The 25,032-nt window shown below is 52.3% G+C and overlaps 3 protein-coding genes across 5 annotated transcripts in view; all 3 read right to left on the reverse strand.

The window, feature by feature from the left end:
• wbp2nl (WBP2 N-terminal like) overlaps window positions 1–3,503 on the reverse strand; it is a 10,146-nt gene extending 6,643 nt beyond the window's left edge. The window contains exons 1-5 of one of the 2 annotated variants that reach the window (XM_035524838.1): window positions 3,346–3,503; window positions 1,716–1,824; window positions 769–907; window positions 588–680; window positions 242–442 (exon numbers count right to left, since the gene is read on the reverse strand). In XM_035524838.1, coding sequence (XP_035380731.1) covers window positions 242–442; window positions 588–680; window positions 769–907; window positions 1,716–1,824; window positions 3,346–3,500 — 697 coding nt within the window. In that variant the 5' untranslated portion in view covers window positions 3,501–3,503. The remainder of the gene's footprint in view (window positions 1–241; window positions 443–587; window positions 681–768; window positions 908–1,715; window positions 1,825–3,345) is intronic. The other variant, XM_035524839.1, reaches the window with a different exon arrangement.
• A 373-nt stretch (window positions 3,504–3,876) lies between these two features.
• rrp7a (ribosomal RNA processing 7 homolog A) lies at window positions 3,877–16,642 on the reverse strand. Its single transcript, XM_035524884.1, has 7 exons — window positions 16,358–16,642; window positions 15,331–15,473; window positions 15,009–15,140; window positions 14,437–14,560; window positions 13,785–13,882; window positions 13,176–13,383; window positions 3,877–4,071 (listed from the first exon to the last, which is right to left on the reverse strand). Exons 1-7 carry the CDS (start codon window positions 16,416–16,418, stop codon window positions 3,986–3,988), a joined length of 852 nt encoding a protein of 283 aa, XP_035380777.1. The 5' UTR covers window positions 16,419–16,642; the 3' UTR covers window positions 3,877–3,985.
• Window positions 16,643–17,611: 969 nt separating this feature from the next.
• poldip3 (polymerase (DNA-directed), delta interacting protein 3) lies at window positions 17,612–23,409 on the reverse strand. Of its 2 annotated transcripts, XM_027024046.2 has the most exons (10): window positions 23,328–23,409; window positions 22,244–22,401; window positions 21,800–22,119; window positions 21,583–21,642; window positions 19,212–19,298; window positions 18,890–19,105; window positions 18,665–18,742; window positions 18,367–18,496; window positions 18,156–18,222; window positions 17,612–18,034 (listed from the first exon to the last, which is right to left on the reverse strand). In XM_027024046.2, the coding sequence occupies exons 1-10, from the start codon at window positions 23,393–23,395 to the stop codon at window positions 17,836–17,838; spliced, it is 1,383 nt and encodes a 460-aa protein (XP_026879847.2). In that variant the 5' UTR covers window positions 23,396–23,409; the 3' UTR covers window positions 17,612–17,835. The 2 variants fall into 2 exon arrangements, with proteins under 2 accessions (XP_026879847.2, XP_026879848.2); XM_027024047.2 differs by lacking the exon at window positions 23,328–23,409 and having other exon boundaries at window positions 21,583–21,639; window positions 22,244–22,335.
• Window positions 23,410–25,032: the final 1,623 nt, after the last annotated feature.

Consider the following 25,032-nt stretch of genomic DNA (forward strand, 5'->3'; position numbering starts at 1 on the left):
GTTAGGGGTTAGGGCGAGCGAGTAGGATTAGGTTAGGGGTTAGGGTGAGTGAGGAGGGTTAGGTTTCTCCTGGCCATAGTACAAAGAGGCCACATTTAGAGTGACCAGTTATCTCTGTACACATAATTCTGATCTCAGCTCTGCATTTCATAAAAGCTCTCAGCCTCTTTTTGTCTGTTATTGGTGTTACTGGATCCGCTCTTTCCTGGTGAATCTGGGGTGTGTGTGTGTGTGTGTGTACCTGGGACAGCAGGCGGGTAAGGGTATGGGGTGTAGGGAGTCTGTGGCCCGTAGGGGAAGGCCTGTGGAGGAGGGTTTTGGGGTACTGGCCCATAAGGGAAGGTGTGGGGCGGGGCTGGGGGCGGGGCAGGGCTGGGGTAGCCATTCATGAAGCCTGCAGAGCCAAATGCACCCATTCCACCCTGCGCAGGAGCACGGGACGCTGTAAAACACACACACACACACACACACACACACACACATACACTTACTTCACTAAGAATAACCATAACCCCACCCCACCCACAGAAATCAATAATAATAACCATAGACGCCCTCCCAAACACACACACAAACTCGCTGCTTACCATTGGTGGCCAGTTTGAAGAGATGCTGACCCAATTCTATAGCGCCGCCACTGAGGAAAGACATCTTAAAGCAGGCTTGGCCCTCCCAACCACCTGACACACAAGATTATATTTCAGTGTGACCTCTAGACATAACTGTTTATGAACACACACACACACACGCTCAGACACACACTCTTACCGCCAGCCTCTGCTTTGATGGTTCCTTGGATGTAGTTTGCAGCAAAAACTGGTTGTTCAATGCTGAAGTTCTTCATCAAGTAATAGGGGAACATAAACGAGCCAAACTTATCCTTCATATGACTGCTCACAAAGACCATCTGCACAGACACACAAGCAGTTTAGATGCTGCTCACAAACACCAGACCTGAATCTGCATCTGACCTGATAATCCTGTATGTTAGTGTGAATGTATTTCTGTTTGTATGTGTGCATGTTACCTGCGTTAACTGTTGTGTGTGTTATTGCATTATCTCTAGTGTGTGTGTGTTACCTGCCAATGTAGGGTGTGGATTAGCTGTATTGTGTTATGGTACACAGTATGTGTGTATATTTCTCTGTACGATGTGGATTAGCTGTAGTGTGTGTGTGTTACCCTGAATGGTATGGGTTAGCTGTAGTGTGCGTGTGTGTGTGTGTGTGTGTGTGTGTATGTGTTACCGTGCATGGTATGTATTAGCTGTAGTGTGTGTGTGTTACCCTGTATGGTATGGGTTAGTTGTAGTGTGTGCATGTGTGTTACCCTGAATGGTATGGCTTAGCTGGAGAGAGAGAGAGAGAGAGAGAGAGAGAGAGAGAGAGAGAGAGAGAGAGAGAGAGAGAGAGAGAGAGAGAGAGAGAGAGAGAGAGAGAGTGAGTGAGTGAGTGTGTGTGTGTGTGTGTGTGTTACAGTATGGGTTAGCTGTACAGAGAGAGAGAGCGTGTGTGTGTTACGGTATGGGTTAGCTGTAGCGAGAGAGAGAGAGAGAGTGAGTGTGTGTGTGAGACACCTTGTATAGTTTGGGTTTGCTGTAGGGTGTGTGTTACAGTATGGGTTAGCTGTACAGAGAGAGAGAGAGAGAGAGAGAGAGAGAGAGAGAGAGAGAGTTACGGTATGGGTTAGCTGTAGAGAGAGAGTGTGTGTGTTACCCTGTACGGTGTGAGGTACACAGAGCCCTTCTTGGTTCCCTTGAACACATCACTCTTCTGTGTGACATCACTGAAGGAGAGCTCCACATTCTTACAGTCCCTGAGCACACTGAAACAGACGCAGAGAGGAGCCCAGGGCCGGACACACAGGGTCAGTCTTTCACACTTGTAGCCAGTACAGCTGGACAGTGTGAGGTGCTTGCTGGTCTTCTACACAGTGGCAACACACAGTGGTGAAATCTAATATCACCACACTTGTTCCGGTTACAAAAGCACAGGAAAGACGAGCCATTACCCAACCTGGACTGATCATTTATCACAGCTGAACTCTCAATAAGAGATGAGAGAGACAGACGCTCTTATCCAGAACACCTTACAAAAGTTAACGTGATTCTCGGAGTTACGTTAGGACAGAACACCATTTGCTGATATCAGAGAGCACCTTCTCCACGCACTCTGACTTTCCGTTAGCGCTCATTGACAGACACACCTGCTCCTCTGGGACTGAACTAAACAGCCTGTCAGACAAAACTTGCTGTGCCGTGTGTGAAAGACATTATTTAACGATGTATGTGTTGAACAATAAATTCCGTTTGGATCCGTTCCCTGGGGTGTGGCTGAATTCAGAGGCAGTATGATTACCTGCAGGGACGGGGCAGCGTGACCTGGGAAAACAGCGAGCTGATGTGGGAACTCACTGACTGTACCGCCAGGCAGATCGCTAGCTAACCCCAACTACATCTGTGCCCCACGGACTCCAAACTAGTCTGTCAACGAGGTAATATAAATGGTACAGAATAGTTCAGGTCTCAAACTAAAGTAAAATTATACAGGAGGAGTTTGAACCACATTCTGTCAAGTTAAAATAGAAACCAGAAACTGAACAGGAGGCTATCTAGGGTATAATTCTTTGGATGGACGCTTACAGTGTTCGTTATGGAGTAAGAAAATATAGCAGGGTTAGGGTTTAGGGTTTAGGTTAGGGTTAGCTAGCCTGGCTAACCATTTAATTTGTAATAAGAAGTTATAGGGAAGGGTTAAGGGTTTATGGTTAGGACTAGTCAGGGTTAGGGTTTAGGATTAGGTTTAGGGATAGGGTTAGGGATAGCTAGCTAACAATGTAATTTGTAACAGGACGTAATAGGGAGCAGCCCAGTCCAAACCCATGCTAGCACGGCTAACTGCGTGCAACACGTTGACCTACGCTAGCTAAGATAGTTGTGTAATCTACTTGACTGGTTAGCTAAGCGCCCATCACACCTTTACAAGCGTCAGTTTATGTGATTGTGTGCTACGTATTTCACACGTCTGTTCATGATACTAACATAATATTTCGTAGCTATCGAACGAAGTGTCATATTTGCTTGCTAACGCTAACTAGTTTGTTTTTGACATGTAGCGTTAGGTTTAGCTGCTCATATTGACAAGTAAAATGACCCGGTAATTAAACATGTATACGGAACAACCCGCATTAAACACGTAAAGCTAAGGTAGCGAGATAGAAGCTCAACTGCAGGGAGTCTCTGGTCTCAAACTTTCGTTGCTACTTAGTTAGCTTGTTTCAGCAGCTAGCAGGCGAGCTAACTGGTCAGAGGATGGATACAGGGTTACACAGCTGTAATTCACTCACCTTTCGCTGTTGTCGATCAGAACACCACCTTGTTGAGTATGATTTCGATTTAGTGCCATGTTTGCTGTGAGATGTCGGAGTATTACTTCTGCTCGCTGTGGCGATGTGTCGGTGAAATGTTTCCCAACTCGTGACTGACCAAAATACAACGTCATCAGCTAAGAAACCAGATATGACGTCATCTGGCGTTATTAGCCTGTCACTTCTGAGGTTTACCCGTTACGTTTTAGAAAACTTTTAAAATTGTTTATTTAAAACAATTTTAAATAAAATATGAATACATTTTCAGGCGTAAAAGAAAATCTGTCAAAAATGTTATACAGAAGTATAAACAATCCCCTGCTATACACATGCACAAGTGAGAACATCCCACACCCTAAACCACACATCTTCTATAAACATTCAGCAGGCCAGAGCTACACACACACCCTCTATAAACAATCAGCAGGCCAGATGTAACCCCTGTCCTTGTAACAGCACATATGCACCCACAAATATATTACACTCAGTTGTAAACCAGAAACACAGTGGTGACAGATGTTTAATATATTTATTTAAAACAAAAATACAACAATCAGATGTGCAGATTGGGAGCAGAAAGAAACAGTTCTGGGACAAGGGGTGTTGTGGGTAATGTAGTTCAGTAGGGTCTGAATTTCCTCTGTGACCTGAGCAGAGCAATGCGCTGTTTATCATCCTCAAACTTCTTCCTTAGTTCTGCGATATCTGAGAGAGACAAGGAGACAGGGAGAGACAGGACAAAATTGAACCATGTCCACGCTGCCTGGTCAGAGACTCACGTTCTCCCTGGGTGTCTGTGTGTGTTTGTGTGTCTCACGTTCTCCCTGGGCGTGTGTGTGTGTGTCTCACGTTCTCCCTGGGGGGGTGTGTGTGTGTCTCACGTTCTCCCTGGGCGCGTGTGTGTGTGTGTCTGTCTCACGTTCTCCCTGGGCGTGTGTGTGTGTGTCTGTCTCACGTTCTCCCTGGGCGTGTGTGTGTGTGTGTGTGTGTGTCTGTCTCACGTTCTCCCTGGGCGAATGTGTGTGTGTGTGTGTGTCTGTCTCACATTCTCCCTGGGCGTGTGTGTGTGTGTGTGTGTCTGTCTCACGTTCTCCCTGGGCGTGTGTGTGTGTGTGTGTCTGTCTCACGTTCTCCCTGGGCGTGTGTGTGTCTGTCTCACGTTCTCCCTGGGCGTGTGTGTGTGTGTGTGTGTCTGTCTCACGTTCTCCCTGGGCGTGTGTGTGTGTGTGTGTGTGTCTGTCTCACGTTCTCCCTGGGCGTGTGTGTGTGTGTGTGTGTGTGTCTGTCTCACGTTCTCCCTGGGCGTGTGTGTGTGTGTGTGTGTGTGTCTGTCTCACGTTCTCCCTGGGCGTGTGTGTGTGTGTGTGTGTGTCTGTCTCACGTTCTCCCTGGGCGTGTGTGTGTGTGTGTGTCTGTCTCACGTTCTCCCTGGGCGTGTGTGTGTGTGTGTGTGTGTGTCTGTCTCACGTTCTCCCTGGGCGTGTGTGTGTGTGTGTGTGTGTGTCTGTCTCGACGTTCTCCCTGGGCGTGTGTGTGTGTGTGTGTCTGTCTCGACGTTCTCCCTGGGCGTGTGTGTGTGTGTGTCTGTCTCGACGTTCTCCCTGGGCGTGTGTGTGTGTGTGTCTGTCTCGACGTTCTCCCTGGGCGTGTGTGTGTGTGTGTCTGTCTCACGTTCTCCCTGGGCGTGTGTGTGTGTGTGTCTGTCTCACGTTCTCCCTGGGCGTGTGTGTGTGTGTGTCTGTCTCACGTTCTCCCTGGGCGTGTGTGTGTGTGTGTCTGTCTCACGTTCTCCCTGGGCGTGTGTGTGTGTGTGTCTGTCTCACGTTCTCCCTGGGCGTGTGTGTGTCTCTGTCTCACGTTCTCCCTGGGCGTGTGTGTGTGTGTGTGTCTCTGTCTCACGTTCTCCCTGGGCGTGTGTGTGTGTGTGTGTGTCTGTCTCACGTTCTCCCTGGGCGTGTGTGTGTGTGTCTGTCTCACGTTCTCCCTGGGCGTGTGTGTGTGTGTGTCTGTCTCACGTTCTCCCTGGGCGTGTGTGTGTGTGTGTCTCACGTTCTCCCTGGGCGTGTGTGTGTGTGTCTGTCTCACGTTCTCCTTGGGCGTGTGTGTGTGTGTCTCACGTTCTCCTTGGGCGTGTGTGTGTGTGTGTGTGTCTCACGTTCTCCCTGGGCGTGTGTGTGTGTGTGTGTGTCTCACGTTCTCCCTGGGCGCGTGTGTGTGTGTGTCTGTCTCACGTTCTCCCTGGGCGTGTGTGTGTGTGTGTGTCTGTCTCACGTTCTCCCTGGGCGAATGTGTGTGTGTGTGTGTGTGTCTGTCTCACGTTCTCCCTGGGCGTGTGTGTGTGTGTGTGTGTGTCTGTCTCACGTTCTCCCTGGGCGTGTGTGTCTGTCTCACGTTCTCCCTGGGCGTGTGTGTGTCTGTCTCACGTTCTCCCTGGGCGTGTGTGTGTGTGTCTGTCTCACGTTCTCCCTGGGCGTGTGTGTGTGTGTGTGTGTGTCTGTCTCACGTTCTCCCTGGGCGTGTGTGTGTGTGTGTGTGTGTCTGTCTCACGTTCTCCCTGGGCGTGTGTGTGTGTGTGTGTGTGTGTCTGTCTCACGTTCTCCCTGGGCGTGTGTGTGTGTGTGTCTGTCTCGACGTTCTCCCTGGGCGTGTGTGTGTGTGTGTCTGTCTCGACGTTCTCCCTGGGCGTGTGTGTGTGTGTGTCTGTCTCACGTTCTCCCTGGGCGTGTGTGTGTGTGTGTCTGTCTCACGTTCTCCCTGGGCGTGTGTGTGTGTGTGTCTGTCTCACGTTCTCCCTGGGCGTGTGTGTGTGTGTGTCTGTCTCACGTTCTCCCTGGGCGTGTGTGTGTCTCTGTCTCACGTTCTCCCTGGGCGTGTGTGTGTGTGTGTGTCTGTCTCACGTTCTCCCTGGGCGTGTGTGTGTGTGTGTCTGTCTCACGTTCTCCCTGGGCGTGTGTGTGTGTGTGTCTCACGTTCTCCCTGGGCGTGTGTGTGTGTGTCTGTCTCACGTTCTCCTTGGGCGTGTGTGTGTGTGTCTCACGTTCTCCTTGGGCGTGTGTGTGTGTGTCTCACGTTCTCCCTGGGCGTGTGTGTGTGTGTGTGTGTCTCACGTTCTCCCTGGGCGTGTGTGTGTGTGTGTCTGTCTCACGCTCTCCCTGGGCGTGTGTGTGTGTGTGTCTGTCTCACGCTCTCCCTGGGCGTGTGTGTGTGTGTGTCTGTCTCACGCTCTCCCTGGGCGTGTGTGTGTGTGTGTCCCTGTCTCACGTTCTCCCTGGGCGTGTGTGTGTGTGTGTGTGTCTGTCTCACGTTCTCCCTGGGCGTGTGTGTGTGTGTGTGTCTGTCTCACGTTCTCCCTGGGCGTGTGTGTGTGTGTGTGTCTGTCTCACGTTCTCCCTGGGCGTGTGTGTGTGTGTGTGTCTGTCTCACGTTCTCCCTGGGCGTGTGTGTGTGTGTGTCTGTCTCACGTTCTCCCTGGGCGTGTGTGTGTGTGTGTGTCTGTCTCACGTTCTCCCTGGGCGTGTGTGTGTGTGTGTGTCTGTCTCACGTTCTCCCTGGGCGTGTGTGTGTGTGTGTCTGTCTCACGTTCTCCCTGGGCGTGTGTGTGTGTGTGTCTCTCACGTTCTCCCTGGGCGTGTGTGTGTGTGTGTGTGTGTCTGTCTCACGTTCTCCCTGGGCGTGTGTGTGTGTGTGTGTGTCTGTCTCACGTTCTCCTTGGGCGTGTGTGTGTGTGTGTCTCACGTTCTCCTTGGGCGTGTGTGTGTGTGTGTGTGTGTCTCACGTTCTCCTTGGGCGTGTGTGTGTGTGTGTGTGTGTCTCACGTTCTCCCTGGGCGTGTGTGTGTGTGTGTGTGTGTCTCACGTTCTCCCTGGGCGTGTGTGTGTGTGTGTGTGTCTCACGTTCTCCCTGGGCGTGTGTGTGTGTGTGTGTGTGTGTCTGTCTCACGTTCTCCTTGGGCGTGTGTGTGTGTGTGTGTCTCGCGTTCTCCCTGGGCGTGTGTGTGTGTGTGTGTCTCACGTTCTCCCTGGGCGTGTGTGTGTGTGTGTGTGTGTCTGTCTCACGTTCTCCCTGGGCGTGTGTGTGTGTGTGTGTGTCACGTTCTCCCTGGGCGTGTGTGTGTGTGTGTCTCACGTTCTCCTTGGGCGTGTGTGTGTGTGTGTGTGTGTCTCACGTTCTCCTTGGGCGTGTGTGTGTGTGTGTGTGTCACGTTCTCCCTGGGCGTGTGTGTGTGTGTGTGTCTGTCTCACGTTCTCCCTGGGCGTGTGTGTGTGTGTGTCTGTCTCACGTTCTCCCTGGGCGTGTGTGTGTGTGTGTCTGTCTCACGTTCTCCCTGGGCGTGTGTGTGTGTGTGTGTGTCTGTCTCACGTTCTCCTTGGGCGTGTGTGTGTGTGTGTGTGTCTGTCTCACGTTCTCCTTGGGCGTGTGTGTGTGTGTGTGTCTGTCTCACGTTCTCCTTGGGCGTGTGTGTGTGTGTGTGTCTGTCTCACGTTCTCCCTGGGCGTGTGTGTGTGTGTGTCTGTCTCACGTTCTCCCTGGGCGTGTGTGTGTGTGTGTGTGTCTGTCTCACGTTCTCCTTGGGTGTGTGTGTGTGTGTGTGTGTCTCACCTTCTCCCTGGGCGTGTGTGTGTGTGTCTCACCTTCTCCCTGGGCGTATGTGTGTGTGTGTCTGTGTGTGTGTCTCACCTTCTCCCTGGGCGTGTGTGTGTGTGTGTCTGTCTCACGTTCTCCCTGGGCGTGTGTGTGTGTGTGTGTGTCTCACGTTCTCCCTGGGCGTGTGTGTGTGTGTGTCTGTCTCACGTTCTCCCTGGGCGTGTGTGTGTGTCTGTCTCACGTTCTCCCTGGGCGTGTGTGTGTGTCTGTCTCACGTTCTCCCTGGGCGTGTGTGTGTGTGTGTCTGTCTCACGTTCTCCCTGGGCGTGTGTGTGTGTGTGTGTGTGTCTGTCTCACGTTCTCCCTGGGCGTGTGTGTGTGTGTGTCTGTCTCACGTTCTCCCTGGGCGTGTGTGTGTGTGTGTCTGTCTCACGTTCTCCCTGGGCGTGTGTGTGTGTGTGTGTGTGTCTGTCTCACGTTCTCCTTGGGTGTGTGTGTGTGTGTGTGTGTCTCACCTTCTCCCTGGGCGTGTGTGTGTGTGTCTCACCTTCTCCCTGGGCGTATGTGTGTGTGTGTCTGTGTGTGTGTCTCACCTTCTCCCTGGGCGTGTGTGTGTGTGTGTCTGTCTCACGTTCTCCCTGGGCGTGTGTGTGTGTGTGTGTGTCTCACGTTCTCCCTGGGCGTGTGTGTGTGTGTGTCTGTCTCACGTTCTCCCTGGGCGTGTGTGTGTGTGTGTGTGTGTCTGTCTCACGTTCTCCCTGGGCGTGTGTGTGTGTGTGTCTGTCTCACGTTCTCCCTGGGCGTGTGTGTGTGTGTGTGTGTGTCTGTCTCACGTTCTCCCTGGGCGTGTGTGTGTGTGTGTCTGTCTCACGTTCTCCCTGGGCGTGTGTGTGTGTCTGTCTGTCTCACGTTCTCCCTGGGCGTGTGTGTGTGTGTGTGTGTCTGTCTCACGTTCTCCTTGGGTGTGTGTGTGTGTGTGTGTGTGTCTCACGTTCTCCTTGGGCGCGTGCGTGTGTGTGTGTGTGTGTGTCTCACGTTCTCCCTGGGCGTGTGTGTGTGTGTGTGTGTGTGTGTGTCACGTTCTCCCTGGGCGTGTGTGTGTGTGTGTGTGTCACGTTCTCCCTGGGCGTGTGTGTGTGTGTCTGTCTCACGTTCTCCTTGGGCGTGTGTGTGTGTGTCTCACGTTCTCCCTGGGCGTGTGTGTGTGTCTCACGTTCTCCCTGGGCGTGTGTGTCTCACGTTCTCCCTGGGCGTGTGTGTGTGTGTGTGTGTCTGTCTCACGTTCTCCCTGGGCGTGTGTGTGTGTGTGTGTGTGTGTGTCTGTCTCACGTTCTCCCTGGGCGTGTGTGTGTGTGTGTGTGTGTGTGTGTGTCTGTCTCACGTTCTCCTTGGGCGTGTGTGTGTGTGTCTCACGTTCTCCTTGGGCGTGTGTGTGTGTGTGTGTGTCTCACGTTCTCCCTGGGCGTGTGTGTGTGTGTGTGTCTGTCTCACGTTCTCCCTGGGCGTGTGTGTGTGTGTCTGTCTCACGTTCTCCCTGGGCGTGTGTGTGTGTGTGTCTGTCTCACGTTCTCCCTGGGCGTGTGTGTGTGTGTGTCTGTCTCACGTTCTCCCTGGGCGTGTGTGTGTGTGTGTCTGTCTCACGTTCTCCTTGGGCGTGTGTGTGTGTGTCTCACGTTCTCCTTGGGCGTGTGTGTGTGTCTCACGTTCTCCTTGGGCGTGTGTGTGTGTGTTTCTGTCTCACGTTCTCCCTGGGCGTGTGTGTGTCTGTCTCACGTTCTCCCTGGGCGTGTGTGTGTGTCTGTCTCACGTTCTCCCTGGGCGTGTGTGTGTGTGTCTGTCTCACGTTCTCCCTGGGCGTGTTTTTGTGTGTGTGTCTGTCTCACGTTCTCCCTGGGCGTGTGTGTGTGTGTGTCTGTCTCACGTTCTCCTTGGGCGTGTGTGTGTGTGTCTGTCTCACGTTCTCCTTGAGCGTGTGTGTGTGTGTGTCTCACGTTCTCCTTGGGCGTGTGTGTGTGTGTGTGTGTCTCACGTTCTCCTTGGGCGTGTGTGTGTCTCACGTTCTCCCTGAGCGTGTGTGTGTGTGTGTGTGTCTCACGTTCTCCCTGGGCGTGTGTGTGTGTGTCTCACGTTCTCCCTGGGCGTGTGTGTGTGTGTGTGTGTGTGTCTCACGTCCTCCCTTGGCGTGTGTGTGTGTGTGTCTCACGTTCTCCCTGGGCGTGCGTGTGTGTGTCTCACGTTCTCCCTGGGCGTGCGTGTGTGTGTCTCACGTTCTCCCTGGGCGTGCGTGTGTGTCTCACGTTCTCCCTGGGCGTGCGTGTGTCTGTCTCACGTTCTCCCTGGGCGTGCGTGTGTGTGTGTGTCTCACGTTCTCCCCGGGCGTGCGTGTGTGTGTGTCTGTCTCACGTTCTCCCCGGGCGTGCGTGTGTGTGTGTCTGTCTCACGTTCTCCCCGGGCGTGCGTGTGTGTGTCTGTCTCACGTTCTCCCCGGGCGTGCGTGTGTCTGTCTCACGTTCTCCCCGGGCGTGCGTGTGTCTGTCTCACGTTCTCCCCGGGCGTGCGTGTGTCTGTCTCACGTTCTCCCCGGGCGTGCGTGTGTCTGTCTCACGTTCTCCCCGGGCGTGCGTGTGTCTGTCTCACGTTCTCCCCGGGCGTGCGTGTGTCTGTCTCACGTTCTCCCCGGGCGTGCGTGTGTCTGTCTCACGTTCTCCCCGGGCGTGCGTGTGTCTGTCTCACGTTCTCCCCGGGCGTGCGTGTGTCTGTCTCACGTTCTCCCCGGGCGTGCGTGTGTCTGTCTCACGTTCTCCCCGGGCGTGCGTGTGTCTGTCTCACGTTCTCCCCGGGCGTGCGTGTGTCTGTCTCACGTTCTCCCCGGGCGTGCGTGTGTCTGTCTCACGTTCTCCCCGGGCGTGCGTGTGTCTGTCTCACGTTCTCCCCGGGCGTGCGTGTGTCTGTCTCACGTTCTCCCCGGGCGTGCGTGTGTCTGTCTCACGTTCTCCCCGGGCGTGCGTGTGTCTGTCTCACGTTCTCCCCGGGCGTGCGTGTGTCTGTCTCACGTTCTCCCCGGGCGTGCGTGTGTCTGTCTCACGTTCTCCCCGGGCGTGCGTGTGTCTGTCTCACGTTCTCCCCGGGCGTGCGTGTGTCTGTCTCACGTTCTCCCCGGGCGTGCGTGTGTCTGTCTCACGTTCTCCCCGGGCGTGCGTGTGTCTGTCTCACGTTCTCCCCGGGCGTGCGTGTGTCTGTCTCACGTTCTCCCCGGGCGTGCGTGTGTCTGTCTCACGTTCTCCCCGGGCGTGCGTGTGTCTGTCTCACGTTCTCCCCGGGCGTGCGTGTGTCTGTCTCACGTTCTCCCCGGGCGTGCGTGTGTCTGTCTCACGTTCTCCCCGGGCGTGCGTGTGTCTGTCTCACGTTCTCCCCGGGCGTGCGTGTGTCTGTCTCACGTTCTCCCCGGGCGTGCGTGTGTCTGTCTCACGTTCTCCCCGGGCGTGCGTGTGTCTGTCTCACGTTCTCCCCGGGCGTGCGTGTGTCTGTCTCACGTTCTCCCCGGGCGTGCGTGTGTCTGTCTCACGTTCTCCCCGGGCGTGCGTGTGTCTGTCTCACGTTCTCCCCGGGCGTGCGTGTGTCTGTCTCACGTTCTCCCCGGGCGTGCGTGTGTCTGTCTCACGTTCTCCCCGGGCGTGCGTGTGTCTGTCTCACGTTCTCCCCGGGCGTGCGTGTGTCTGTCTCACGTTCTCCCCGGGCGTGCGTGTGTCTGTCTCACGTTCTCCCCGGGCGTGCGTGTGTCTGTCTCACGTTCTCCCCGGGCGTGCGTGTGTCTGTCTCACGTTCTCCCCGGGCGTGCGTGTGTCTGTCTCACGTTCTCCCCGGGCGTGCGTGTGTCTGTCTCACGTTCTCCCCGGGCGTGCGTGTGTCTGTCTCACGTTCTCCCCGGGCGTGCGTGTGTCTGTCTCACGTTCTCCCCGGGCGTGCGTGTGTCTGTCTCACGTTCTCCCCGGGCGTGCGTGTGTCTGTCTCACGTTCTCCCCGGGCGTGCGTGTGTCTGTCTCACGTTCTCCCCGGGCGTGCGTGTGTCTGTCTCACGTTCTCCACGCGCGTGCGTGTGTCTGTCTCACGTTCTCCCCGGGCGTGCGTGTGTCTGTCTCACGTTCTCCACGCGCATGCGTGTGCGTCTGTCTCACGTTCTCCCCGGGCGTGCGTGTGTCTGTCTCACGTTCTCCCCGGGCGTGCGTGTGTCTGTCTCACGTTCTCCCCGGGCGTGCGTGTCTGTCTCACGTTCTCCACGCGCATGCGTGTGCGTCTGTCTCACGTTCTCCCCGGGCGTGCGTGTGCGTGTGCGTCTGTCTCACGTTCTCCCCGGGTGCGCGTGCGTGTGCGTCTGTCTCACGTTCTCCCCGGGCGCGCGTGCGTGTGCGTCTTTCTCAAGTTCTCCCCGGGCGGGCGCGCGTGCGTGTGCGTCTGTCTCAAGTTCTCCCCGGGCGTGCGCGTGTGTGTGTGTGTCTCTCACGTTCTCCCCGGGCGTGCGCGTGTGTGTGTGTGTGTGTGTCTGTCTCACGTTCTCCCCGGGCGTGCGCGTGTGTGTGTGTGTGTGTCTGTCTCACGTTCTCCCCGGGCGTGTGCGTGTGTGTGTGTGTCTGTCTCACGTTCTCCCCGGGCGTGCGCGTGTGTGTGTGTGTGTCTGTCTCACGTTCTCCACGCGCATGCGTGTGCGTCTGTCTCACGTTCTCCCCGGGCGTGCGTGTGTCTGTCTCACGTTCTCCCCGGGCGTGCGTGTGTCTGTCTCACGTTCTCCCCGGGCGTGCGTGTGTCTGTCTCACGTTCTCCCCGTGCGCGTGTGTGTGTGTGTGTGTGTGTGTGTCTGTCTCACGTTCTCCCCGGGCGTGCGCGTGTGCGTGTGTGTGTGTCTGTCTCACGTTCTCCCCGGGCGTGTGTGTGTGTCTGTCTCACGTTCTCCCCGGGCGTGTGTGTGTGTCTGTCTCACGTTCTCCCCGGGCGTGTGTGTGTGTGTGTGTGTGTGTGTGTGTGTGTGTGTGTGTGTGTGTCTGTCTCACGTTCTCCCCGGGGGGGGGGGGGGGGGGGGGGGGTGTCTCACGTTCACCCTGGGGGGGGGGTGTCTAACGTTCACCCTGGGGGGGGTGTCTCACGTTCACCCCTCACGTTCACACACACCCACAGAAAGAACGTGAAACACACACACACCCTCAGGGAGACTGTGTCTGTGTTTCACTCACGTTCTCGCTGTGTGTTGCGGTGCTGCCATGAGTAAAAGTTCAGCAACTCTTTGCGTTTCTTCTTCTTGTTTTCTTTCTGAAGAGCCCTCTCATTGGCTGCCTCAGTGTGTGGGCAGGTCTTAGCCCCTCGGCCACCCTTGGTCACTTTAATCCAGCCCTCCTCATCTTCCTGCTGTTGCTCCGCCTCCTTCTTCAGACGCTGTGCTTCCTGAGGGACGGAGTTAGGATTTACATTAAAGATCATGATAGGGATTACAGGGTTAGGGATTACATTGGGATTTCAGGGTTGGGGAATACAGGGTTGGGGATTACACTGGCATTACAAGGTTGGAAATCACATTCCTAGAAACTCACATTCCTACTCTTTGAGTGCGAGTTATGTTCTCGCTGTGTTGGGTCTTACACTGCTGGGGTTTTTGATGGGAATTGCAAATTGGGCATTACACATTTTGAATTTATGATAGCACTTTTCCATAGTAATCAACATGTTAAACTACCTGGTAAGGACCAAACAATCTTTATGTTGTCCACCCCCCACCCCTGCGCGCGCGCGCACACACACACACACACACACACACACACACACACACACCCCTCATCCCCACTCACCTCCTCTTTCCTCTTGTCGTACTGGTTCATGAAGTCATCCACTGCCTTTTGCAGAATATCTGGCTTAACAAATGACTGTGTGTAATCATGGATCCACTCTACACACAGACAGACACACACACACACACACACACACACACACTTTCAGACAAAATGCAACCACTCTGCTCTATGCAAACCCCCTAAAAGTTGATTGGACAGTATCTGCTTCAAAAATTGATAAACACATAAAACTAAACTGAATCTTAAGTATAAGTAAATTCTCTCTGAGCACAAATGCCCACAGTTCCTCTGAGTTGGAAGGGCCAGACCTTAGTGTTTATGTTAAAGAAGCCTGATCTTAAACCGGTGTAATTTAACCCGGTGTAACTTCAGCTCAACTCAGTACAACATGCTGAGCTTCTATACTTGCCTAGGACAATGAAGTTAACACCGACTCGCCACTCAACCCAGCGGAGAGTTAACACCGACACGCCACTCAACCCAGCGGAGAGTTAACACCGACACGCCACTCAACCCAGCGGAGAGTTAACACCGACACGCCACTCAACCCAGCGGAGAGTTAACACCGACACGCCACTCAACCCAGCGGAGAGTTAACACAGATGCCCCAGTTTTGCGCATTTTTAAACATTTTAAAGCTAGTACTCACTTTGCATCCCAGTTGGGACTGGTCTTTCCTGAGTGGAGACGATGAGGTGGGACTCGTAAGGATGAACCAAAGCTGCTGATATGCTGGAGGTGTTCTTAAACACGACGTAGCCCACCTTAAAACACTACACACGCACACACAGACGGGTAGAGTTATCCATCACACACACACACGCGGTCATCCATCACACACGCGCGCGCGCGCGCACGCAGTCATCCATCACACGCGCGCGCACGCGCACGCAGTCATCCATCACACGCGCGCGCACGCGCACGCAGTCATCCATCACGCGCGCGCAGTCATCCATCACACGCGCGCGCACAGTCATCCATCACACATGCTCGCAGTCATCCATCACACACACGCAGTCATCCATCACACACACGCACACACTCATACACACACAGTCATCCATCACACGCGCGCACACAGTCATCCATCACACACGCGCGAACACACAGTCATCCATCATGCACATATACACACACAGTCATCCATCACGCACACAATACACTAAAGCCTGTCTTCAAATGCCTGGTAATGTAGTGAGTTGTGAGTGTGAGTGGAGCTACCCGTTTCTCTGCAGGTGTGAAGAACTGGGCCAGGTTAGCATTAGCATTCTCAGGATTAATGGATCCTGGTTTCTCACTCAGCTCCACAGACTCAACTGGCCCGAACTGAGAGAAGAGCTCCTTCACCGTGCTCTGAACACACAACACACACAACTCCCTGGTGTATTATTTTAATGTATGTACTGGCACTGCTATCGTTGGTACAGATGCAAAGAACACACAGTAGTAAATTAACAGTTTCAACACGACAAACGGACCTGAACCAGGTGAGCTTTTCTTAAACTATATTGGCCACTTTAAATTACACCTGCATATGGCTTACCTGTGCACAGTACGGCGGAATGTTGAGGACAAAAAGCGTTCTGTCCAGCGGTCTGTGGACATTCTTTTCCGCACGCACTCTGTGTTCTTTCACGCATAGCTGGTGGTGCGCGACGCTGCTCAACTGGAATTTCAGGGACAAAACTGGTACACACAACCAGACCAAATTTTACACTCATGTTAACTGAAATGGACATACCCATAAACACTACCCATGCTCATAGACATACCCATAAACTCTACCCATGCTCATAGACATACCCATAAACTCTACCCATGCTCATAGACATACCCATAAACACTACCCATGCTCATAGACATACCCATAAACTCTACCCATGCTCATAGACATACCCATAAACTCTACCCATGCTCATAGACATACCCATAAACTCTACCCATGCTCATAGACATACCCATAAACTCTACCCATGCTCATAGACATACCCATAAACTCTACCCATGCTCATAGACATACCCATAAACTCTACCCATGCTCATAGACATACCCATAAACACTACCCATGCTCATAGACATACCCATAAACTCTACCCATGCTCATAGACATACCCATAAACACTACCCATGCTCATAGACATACCCATAAACACTACCCATGCTCATAGACATACCCATAAACACTACCCATGCTCATAGACATACCCATAAACTCTACCCATGCTCAGACATACCCATAAACACTACCCATGCTCATAGACATACCCATAAACACTACCCATGCTCATAGACATACCCATAAACTCTACCCATGCTCAGACATACCCATAAACACTACCAATACTCGGCCATAAGGGTAACCTAGCTAGCTACAACACAGCAACACAATCATAGCGACGTTTACATTTTAATATCACCGATGTCCCGATTTGTGCACACCGGAGGACACACATTTACTAACACTGCACGACCGAGAGAGAGAGCGCGCGAGAAAGAGCGCGAGAGAGAGCCAGCCCGTGCAGAACCCTCTACCTCACGAGCTTGGAGCGCGTAAAACACAAACGCGCACCTGTAAAGCCTCCAGGAATCACACGAGCTCGGCTCGCGTGGGACTTGGTGGACGCCGCCATCTTCGCAGTAGACGGGGAACCGGAAGTGCAGTTAAACACGTTTATTGTAGTTCTCTTTGATTTGTAGTTCTGTAATCAGTAAGTCTCAACAGTCCTTAAATATTTTTTTAAATAACAGAACGACTTCGATGTTGTTTGTTATCGGACGCGATGAGAATGGCGAGATTTTGAGACGTTTTCGTAAATAGTAAGGGATCCTGTTTCTCCGGTGAAACCTCTTCCAAGTGAGACTTCAGCTTCAGCTCTCGCGATAACACGGAAACATTTTTCTCATCACTTTGAACGAAGAGCCCTGTGGAGGCGGAGAATATCGATGACGCAACAGAAGCTGTAGAGGCGGAGCCTATCGTTTTAAGTGGTGACTGACGTTTGGTATTATACCTGCTCCACCGCAAACACACACCAAGCGTTTAAATATATTAATATATGTTAGTTACTGAAAGGGAAGATAGGTGGAGAATGACATCACTGGAGGAGAACACTCATCTGTTATATGAGTTATGGTCCTCTCTCCTGGCTGACATAAGAAATGACATCACACAAACAGGTATAAAGCAAGAGTTTTACTGAAGAAAATACAGTCCAGAAAAGAGGTGTGGCCACACTGTTGCTAAGAGACAGTGACAGGCCCCACTACAAACAGCCACTGTCCCAGTCTGATGAGCTCAGGGTAGCATCTCCAACCACACAACCAGGACAAGCAAAGATACACTACTGAGAATTCAGAGTGGAGGGCAAGGCAGGGGAGATAGCCCTGCCTTCCAGAGAGACACAAGGCATCCAACACAGTCTGTGTACAGGTCATCTGTCTGTGTGTACAGGACATTTTACAAGAGGCTGGAGTTTAAAAACAATGTTAAAAAAAAAACAAACAAACAAAAAAAAAAAACACTTGGGGAATCTTCTGAGGTTGATGTTCAATGTGAACTGAACAGAATGAACCATAGAACAGACAAACGCTGTCTGAAAGCTCCCCAACGCAAAGACAAATATACACAACACACCCTACTCTCCCGCTTAGGGGTCTGTTTCTCTCTCCTCACTCACCCTCTCCCCTCTCTCTCTCCTCACTCACTCACTCTCTCCCCTCTCTCTCTCCTCACTCACTCACTCACTCTCTCTCTCCCCTCTCTCTCTCTCTCCTCACTCACTCTCTCTCCCTCACACACACACAGATACACAGTGTGACTCTGCAGAACTGCAGGGGTGTCACCACTGGGGGGGGGGGGAAGCTGGGTTCAGTGCCCACAGGGAACCTGCAGGTTTGTGTCACCAATTAACAACTTTTACAAATCAGGCTAGTGTGTGTATGCGCATGTTAATTTTCAGGTGAGGCCTGTATGTGGGTTTGTAGGTGTGCCTGTGTGTGTGTGAGAGAGAGTTTGTGTGTGTGTGTGTGTGTGTGTGTGTGTGTGTGTTAAATCTTGATGCGGAAAGCGGTGGCTGGTGCAGTAGCCGGCTCCGTGGTGGAGCTGCTCTGCGTGGAGGATTTAAACAGGGCCTTGAGGATGGTCTGGGGGTCAACCTCAGCAGGGGCGGAGCGAGGGGCAGAGCGAGCAGGAAGCACCTCCTTCTTCCCGCCTACTGGACCACCAGCAGGAGAGTCACTCAACCTTCTACAACAGAGAGGCGTGGCATTAAACATGCATACAAATCAAACAAAATGGGAGCAGGGCATCAAACATGTATACAAATCAAGTAAGAGATTATATTAGATTAGATGAGATTAGGACTCACAGTAGGATTGGCTGGTCTGATGTGATGACATTACCCTGTATGTGTAGATTACACTTCATTGGCTGGCCTGTCAGACAGAGAAGAGGAGAGAATTTACAATTTACTCACAGTGTAATGTGTTGTGTACGTAATACAATGTAATGTAACAAAGGTACCACAGTGTGTACGGATTAGTGTTTATGTTTTAGGGCTTAGGGTGGGAGAAAGTTACCATCCAGGCAGCGGTTGTTGTACTTCCTGTAGGCGCTGACGGCGTCCTCCTTCCGTACAAACACCACCTCTGCCACGCCCACCTTCACCAGACGCGCTCGCTTTAAAGCTCCACACACACAGAACAGCTCCTGCACAGGTGTGCGCACACACACACACACACACACACACACACACACACACACACAGAGAGAGCAGAGATATGAAAACAATCGCATTCACACAGAAAATGAGTATGTGTGTATGCATATGTCTATGTATTTGTGCACACTCTCCAGCATGTGTGTTTGTAAACTCACCACTATGTCCTCTTCTGTGACACGTGGGTGCAAATTATTCACCGTGATTTTGGTTCCCTCTAATGGACTAAACACCGGCTGTACACACGTACAGACACACACACAGACACATTTAGTGGAGTTATTTGGATCAATCACAATGGCAGGACATTTTCATAAAACTGTAACTGAGATCAGTATGTGAAAACAAGTGTGCGTGTGTGTGTGTGTGTGTATGTTACTCACCTGTGGAAGTGTAGACTGACTACTGGTGTTGGCAGCTGTTTGTTGCCCAGTAACCATTGTCCTAGAAACAGGCTGCAAAGCTTCTGTGGGGGAGCGAGCACTGGTGCGAGTGGGTGTCACGGCAATAGGAGCAGGAGGGGGCGGAGCTGTGTATGAGTCGTTCTTCACCACTTTAGTGATGGGAGGAGACAGTGAGAAAGAACCTCCGCCCCCCACCTACAGAGAGAGAGAGAAGGTTTGAGTAAAGGTATTATTGCTAAAAAGAATATTATATATACACACATACATACATACAAACATACACACAGTGTGTGTATCTTACCCGTGTCTGCACTAGGTTATTTGCTGTTGTGATCTTCATCTGTTTATTAGGAATGATGGATTCTTCATCATCATCAGTAGAGACCCCCTACAACACACATGCTTTAGTGATGCGATGCACTCAGCTGTGTGCACAGACACACACACACGTGCGTGTGTATGTGCATATTCTCACTTGTGCGTGTACGTGCACACGCACGAGCATGCAGGCACACACGCATGCACACACACGCACGTGTGCGTGCACACACGCAGACATGTGTGTGCACACACGAGCACACACACACCGACAGGCGCGCATGTGCACAGGCACACACACACACACACACACACCGACAGGCGCGCATGTGCACAGGCACACACACACACACACACACCGACAGGCGCGCATGTGCACAGGCACACACACACCGACAGGCGCGCATGTGCACAGGCGCACACACACACACACACACACCGACAGGCGCGCATGTGCACAGGCACACACCGACAGGCGCGCATGTGCACAGACACAGGCACACACACACACACACACCGACAGGCGCGCATGTGCACAGACACAGGCGCACACACACACACACACACACCGACAGGCGCGCATGTGCACAGACACAGGCGCACACACACACACACCGACAGGCGCGCATGTGCACAGACACAGGCGCACACACACACACACCGACAGGCGCGCATGTGCACAGACACAGGCGCACACACACACACACCGACAGGCGCGCATGTGCACAGACACAGGCACACACACACCGACAGGCGCGCATGTGCACAGACACAGGCACACACACACACACACACCGACAGGCGCGCATGTGCACAGACAGGCACACACACACACACACCGACAGGCGCGCATGTGCACAGACACAGGCACACACACACACACACACCGACAGGCGCGCATGTGCACAGACACAGGCACACACACACACACACACCAACAGGCGCGCATGTGCACAGACACAGGCACACACACACACACACACCGACAGGCGCGCATGTGCACAGACACAGGCACACACACACACACACACCGACAGGCGCGCATGTGCACAGACACAGGCACACACACACACACACACCGACAGGCGCGCATGTGCACAGACACAGGCACACACACACACACACACCGACAGGCGCGCATGTGCACAGACACAGGCACACACACACACACACACCAACAGGCGCGCATGTGCACAGACACAGGCACACACACACACACACCGACAGGCGCGCATGTGCACAGACACAGGCACACACACACACACACACCGACAGGCGCGCATGTGCACAGACACAGGCACACACACACACACACCGACAGGCGCGCATGTGCACAGACACAGGCACACACACACACACACACACCGACAGGCGCGCATGTGCACAGACACAGGCACGCACACACACACACCGACAGGCGCGCATGTGCACAGACACAGGCACGCACACACACACACCGACAGGCGCGCATGTGCACAGACACAGGCACGCACACACACACACCGACAGGCGCGCATGTGCACAGACACAGGCACACACACACACCGACAGGCGCGCATGTGCACAGACACAGGCACACACACACACCGACAGGCGCGCATGTGCACAGACACAGGCACACACACACCCCGACAGGCGCGCATGTGCACAGACACAGGCACACACACACCCCGACAGGCGCGCATGTGCACAGACACAGGCACACACACACCCCGACAGGCGCGCATGTGCACAGACACAGGCACACACACACCCCGACAGGCGCGCATGTGCACAGACACAGGCACACACACACCGACAGGCGCGCATGTGCACAGACACAGGCACACACACCGACAGGTGCGCATGTGCACAGACACAGGCACACACACCGACAGGTGCGCATGTGCACAGACACAGGCACACACACCAGCAATCTTCTATACATTTACTGAACTGGAATCCTGTATACTGCATACTACATAAACAGTATTTACAGTATTCAGCAAACAGTTATATTGAATACACACACAAATATGTACACAAACACATGAATACATACCACACATACGAATACATACACAAACACATCTGAATACATATATAAAATATCCAGACATCACTGGCCATGTTTTTAAAACGGCTCATTCATAAAGAGGTCATGGGGAACTGCTGTGGCCTCACACAGCTCACGTGTGTACACACAAGTGATTTTAAAAGGACCGGTAGCATATCAGCACAGCTGTATTGTAAGTGTACTTAAGTATCATTTAGTCTAACCACAGGGTGTGTGTGTGTGTGTGTGTGTGTGTGTGTGTGTGTAGGCAGGCGGTTGTAGAGGAACATTCAGGTATGTGTTTGTCTAGAGATGTTACCTGTGCCGTCCTGCTAGGGACGTTCACACGAATTCCACTGGTCATACCAACAGGCCTCTGCTACAGAGAGAAAGAGAGAGAGAGAGAAAACCAGTTAGTGGAAGGAGGCTGATTAGGATGAACTACAATGAAACACTTGTACATACACTTGCTCGCACACATGCTCAGTGCTCGGTCAGTGTGTTCTGGATGTGAGAGCCAACCTGGTCCTGCTCACCTGGATAGTTTTGGTGATCTTGAGTGGAGCTGCAGACCCCTGATTTGGCGATGTGGAAATGCTTCTCTTTAGGCTCAGCCTATCACGTGCATCCACCACTTTAGAGAGGCGGGGCCCAGTGTTGATGGGGCTGACGTTGTGGAGGTGGACATGTGGTACTGGTGTCTGGCTGCTCGCCACGGGGAGGTCCTGGACCTGCTGCTGTTTCCGAGAGTTTATGGCCTGTCGAGCGTCCTGCACCACGGCGCCCCCTCTACCCCGAATACGGAACCGCGCATCCTTTTGTCCTAGCTTCTCCCTGGCGTCCTTCACCGGGAAAACTGTGGTGGGGTTGGGAGTTAGACAGACAGATGTTAATCCAAGATGCAGTGTACCACTATGACTCGAGCACTTTGTATTTCCTGTGGAATGTGTTGCGTGTGATATGTGATCTGGGTTCCATACCTCCTGCAAGTCGCTGTCTGACGTCACTGGTGCCAATCTTCTGTCGGGCATCAAACGTCCGGCCAACCATTGCTGCCCCTCTAGCCACTGTCCCCGCCCCTCTAGCCACCGTCCCCGCCCCTCTAGCCACTGTCCCCACCCCTCTGCCAAATGTTGGCCTGCAAAACAAAACACAAATCAACAGATCTCACTCTCTCTCTCTCACACACACACACACACACACCTCTCAATGTACAAGCACCATTAGTATTACAAATTACTTTGTAATCTTATACTACACCAGTGTGAACCGTCACGCCAGCCCAACCTCTGGGCCCACTGGGAGAGACATCTTCCAGGCCCAGAGGATCAAGGTCATTAGGTAAACCAGACGAGGGCTCGATAAGTTGGTTTACTTATCACAATACAAGTGACCAAAATATCAGTGTTGGAAAACTATCAGTATTGTTCGGTATACTGAAAACGTCTGAAAAACGCACACACACCACAGGTGTTGCATCAAGAGACCTTTATATATTACACATTATATTGTGTAAAATAAAAAACACAGCTCATGTATAGAATCAATCCATAAACGTCCATATGGCTGACTATAAACCGCATAAACGACCTCAGCCACTCAAACCACACTAATAAAGCAGACTCGTTTGCGAGGCTAGCTAGTGGCTAGTGTGGGCTAGCTCCACGTTAAAGGCGGATAAAGCTGCTGCTGCCCGGCAGAAATGGGCTGCGAACCTCTCGCGCGCGGCGGCTAGGCTAGCTAGCCTCGGTATGAATTAACGGACAAGAAAGCTCGCGTTAGCTAGCTACTCAGCGCGCGCTCAGCCCACCGCGAGCCGTGTCTCGCGTACCCGTTTCAGGGGAGAACCAATCCGCGCGCGACACAACGAGTGACGACACCGGAAACCAGCGTTTTAGCCAATGGCCGACGAGAGAAGGCGGGACACGGAGCTCAGCATTAAAACACTACAAAGCGCAGCTGGCCCGTGTGCCTGTGTAGGACCTTATCCAAACTACAATATCCCAAAAAACAACCACACATTATGTCCTGAACTGAAGAACACTAACGTCGCAGCACGAATACCTCTTAATTGCGCCTCTGACATTAAAATTGCGTCGGCGTATTAATTCGTCCAAGGAAAGGTCCGCCATCTTCCTCTCGTCGATTCCTAAGCACAGAACGACGCATGCGCATAATGAAGGCGTGGGACGCGTGCGTCAAAAACAGGGTTACCAATGGAGAACCTATACACTAGATACCTCTGACCAGAGGAGAGGCGAAACAGTGCTGCTCTGTGACAAAGAAATACACATCAACCTGCCTAATAATGGCCAATAACCAACTTAACTGGAATAAAATACAATAAAACATGGGTTACCAATGGAGAACCTATACACTAGATACCTCTGACCAGAGGAGAGGCGAAACAGTGCTGCTTTGTGACAAAGAAATACACGTCAACCTGCCTAATAATGGCCAATAACCAACTTAACTGGAATAAAATACAATAAAACATGGGTTACCAATGGAGAACCTATACACTAGATACCTCTGACCAGAGGAGAGGCGAAACAGTGCTGCTCTGTGACAAAGAAATACACGTCAACCTGCCTAATAATGGCCTATAACCAACTTAACTGGAATAAAATATAATAAAACATGGGTTACCAATGGAGAACCTATATACTAGATACCTCTGACCAGAGGAGAGGCGAAACAGTGCTGCTCTGTGACAAAGAAATACACATCAACCTGCCTAATAATGGCCTATAACCAACTTAACTGGAATAAAATACAATAAAACATGGGTTACCAATGGAGAACCTATACACTAGATACCTCTGACCAGAGGAGAGGCGAAACAGTGCTGCTCTGTGACAAAGAAATACACGTCAACCTGCCTAATAATGGCCAATAACCAACTTAACTGGAATAAAATACAATAAAACATGGGTTACCAATGGAGAACCTATACACTAGAGACCTCTGACCAGAGGAGAGGCGAAACAGTGCTGCTCTGTGACAAAGAAATACACGTCAACCTGCCTAATAATGGCCTATAACCAACTTAACTGGAATAAAATACAATAAAACATGGGTTACCAATGGAGAACCTATATACTAGATACCTCTGACCAGAGGGAGAGGCGAAACAGTGCTGCTCTGTGACAAAGAAATACACATCAACCTGCCTAATAATGGCCTATAATCAACTTAACTGGAATAAAATACAATAAAACATGGGTTACCAATGGAGAACCTATATACTAGATACCTCTGACCAGAGGAGAGGCAAAACAGTGCTGCTCTGTGACAAAGAAATACACGTCAACTTGCCTAATAATGGCCCATAACCAACCAACCCTAACTGGAACACATTCAGGGAGATAATGTTGCCAGTGTAAATAGAGCACTGGTTGTGTTTGCCGATGCTGGGAGCAGTTACTGCCGTAAGTGGTCTTAAACGTCTGGCCCGTGGGTTAATTCCCCACTGCACTGTTTGGCCATTGCCACGATAGCCAAAATGCGAACAGGTTAATATGTGTTAATATGCGGCCGGTAGTTTTTAATTCTGTTCTCCAGCGTGCGTCGAATACTTGATTTTTTAATTTATTTTCTTTTTCGCTGGTCTTGACCTTAAACTCATTTTATCACGCTGCGGACTCAGCCTGACTGAATCCCGGGGCGATGGAAGGGCAGAGGTCCCTCACTGAAGAAGAGCCCCAGGACGCGTCGTGGCGCTCCTCCGACTCTAGAGAGCGCTGCAGCTATGCCCCCACCCCCCGCG

The sequence above is a fragment of the Electrophorus electricus genome, chromosome 4 (genome assembly GCF_013358815.1).
Source record: "Electrophorus electricus isolate fEleEle1 chromosome 4, fEleEle1.pri, whole genome shotgun sequence".
Taxonomy (NCBI): domain Eukaryota; kingdom Metazoa; phylum Chordata; class Actinopteri; order Gymnotiformes; family Gymnotidae; genus Electrophorus; species Electrophorus electricus.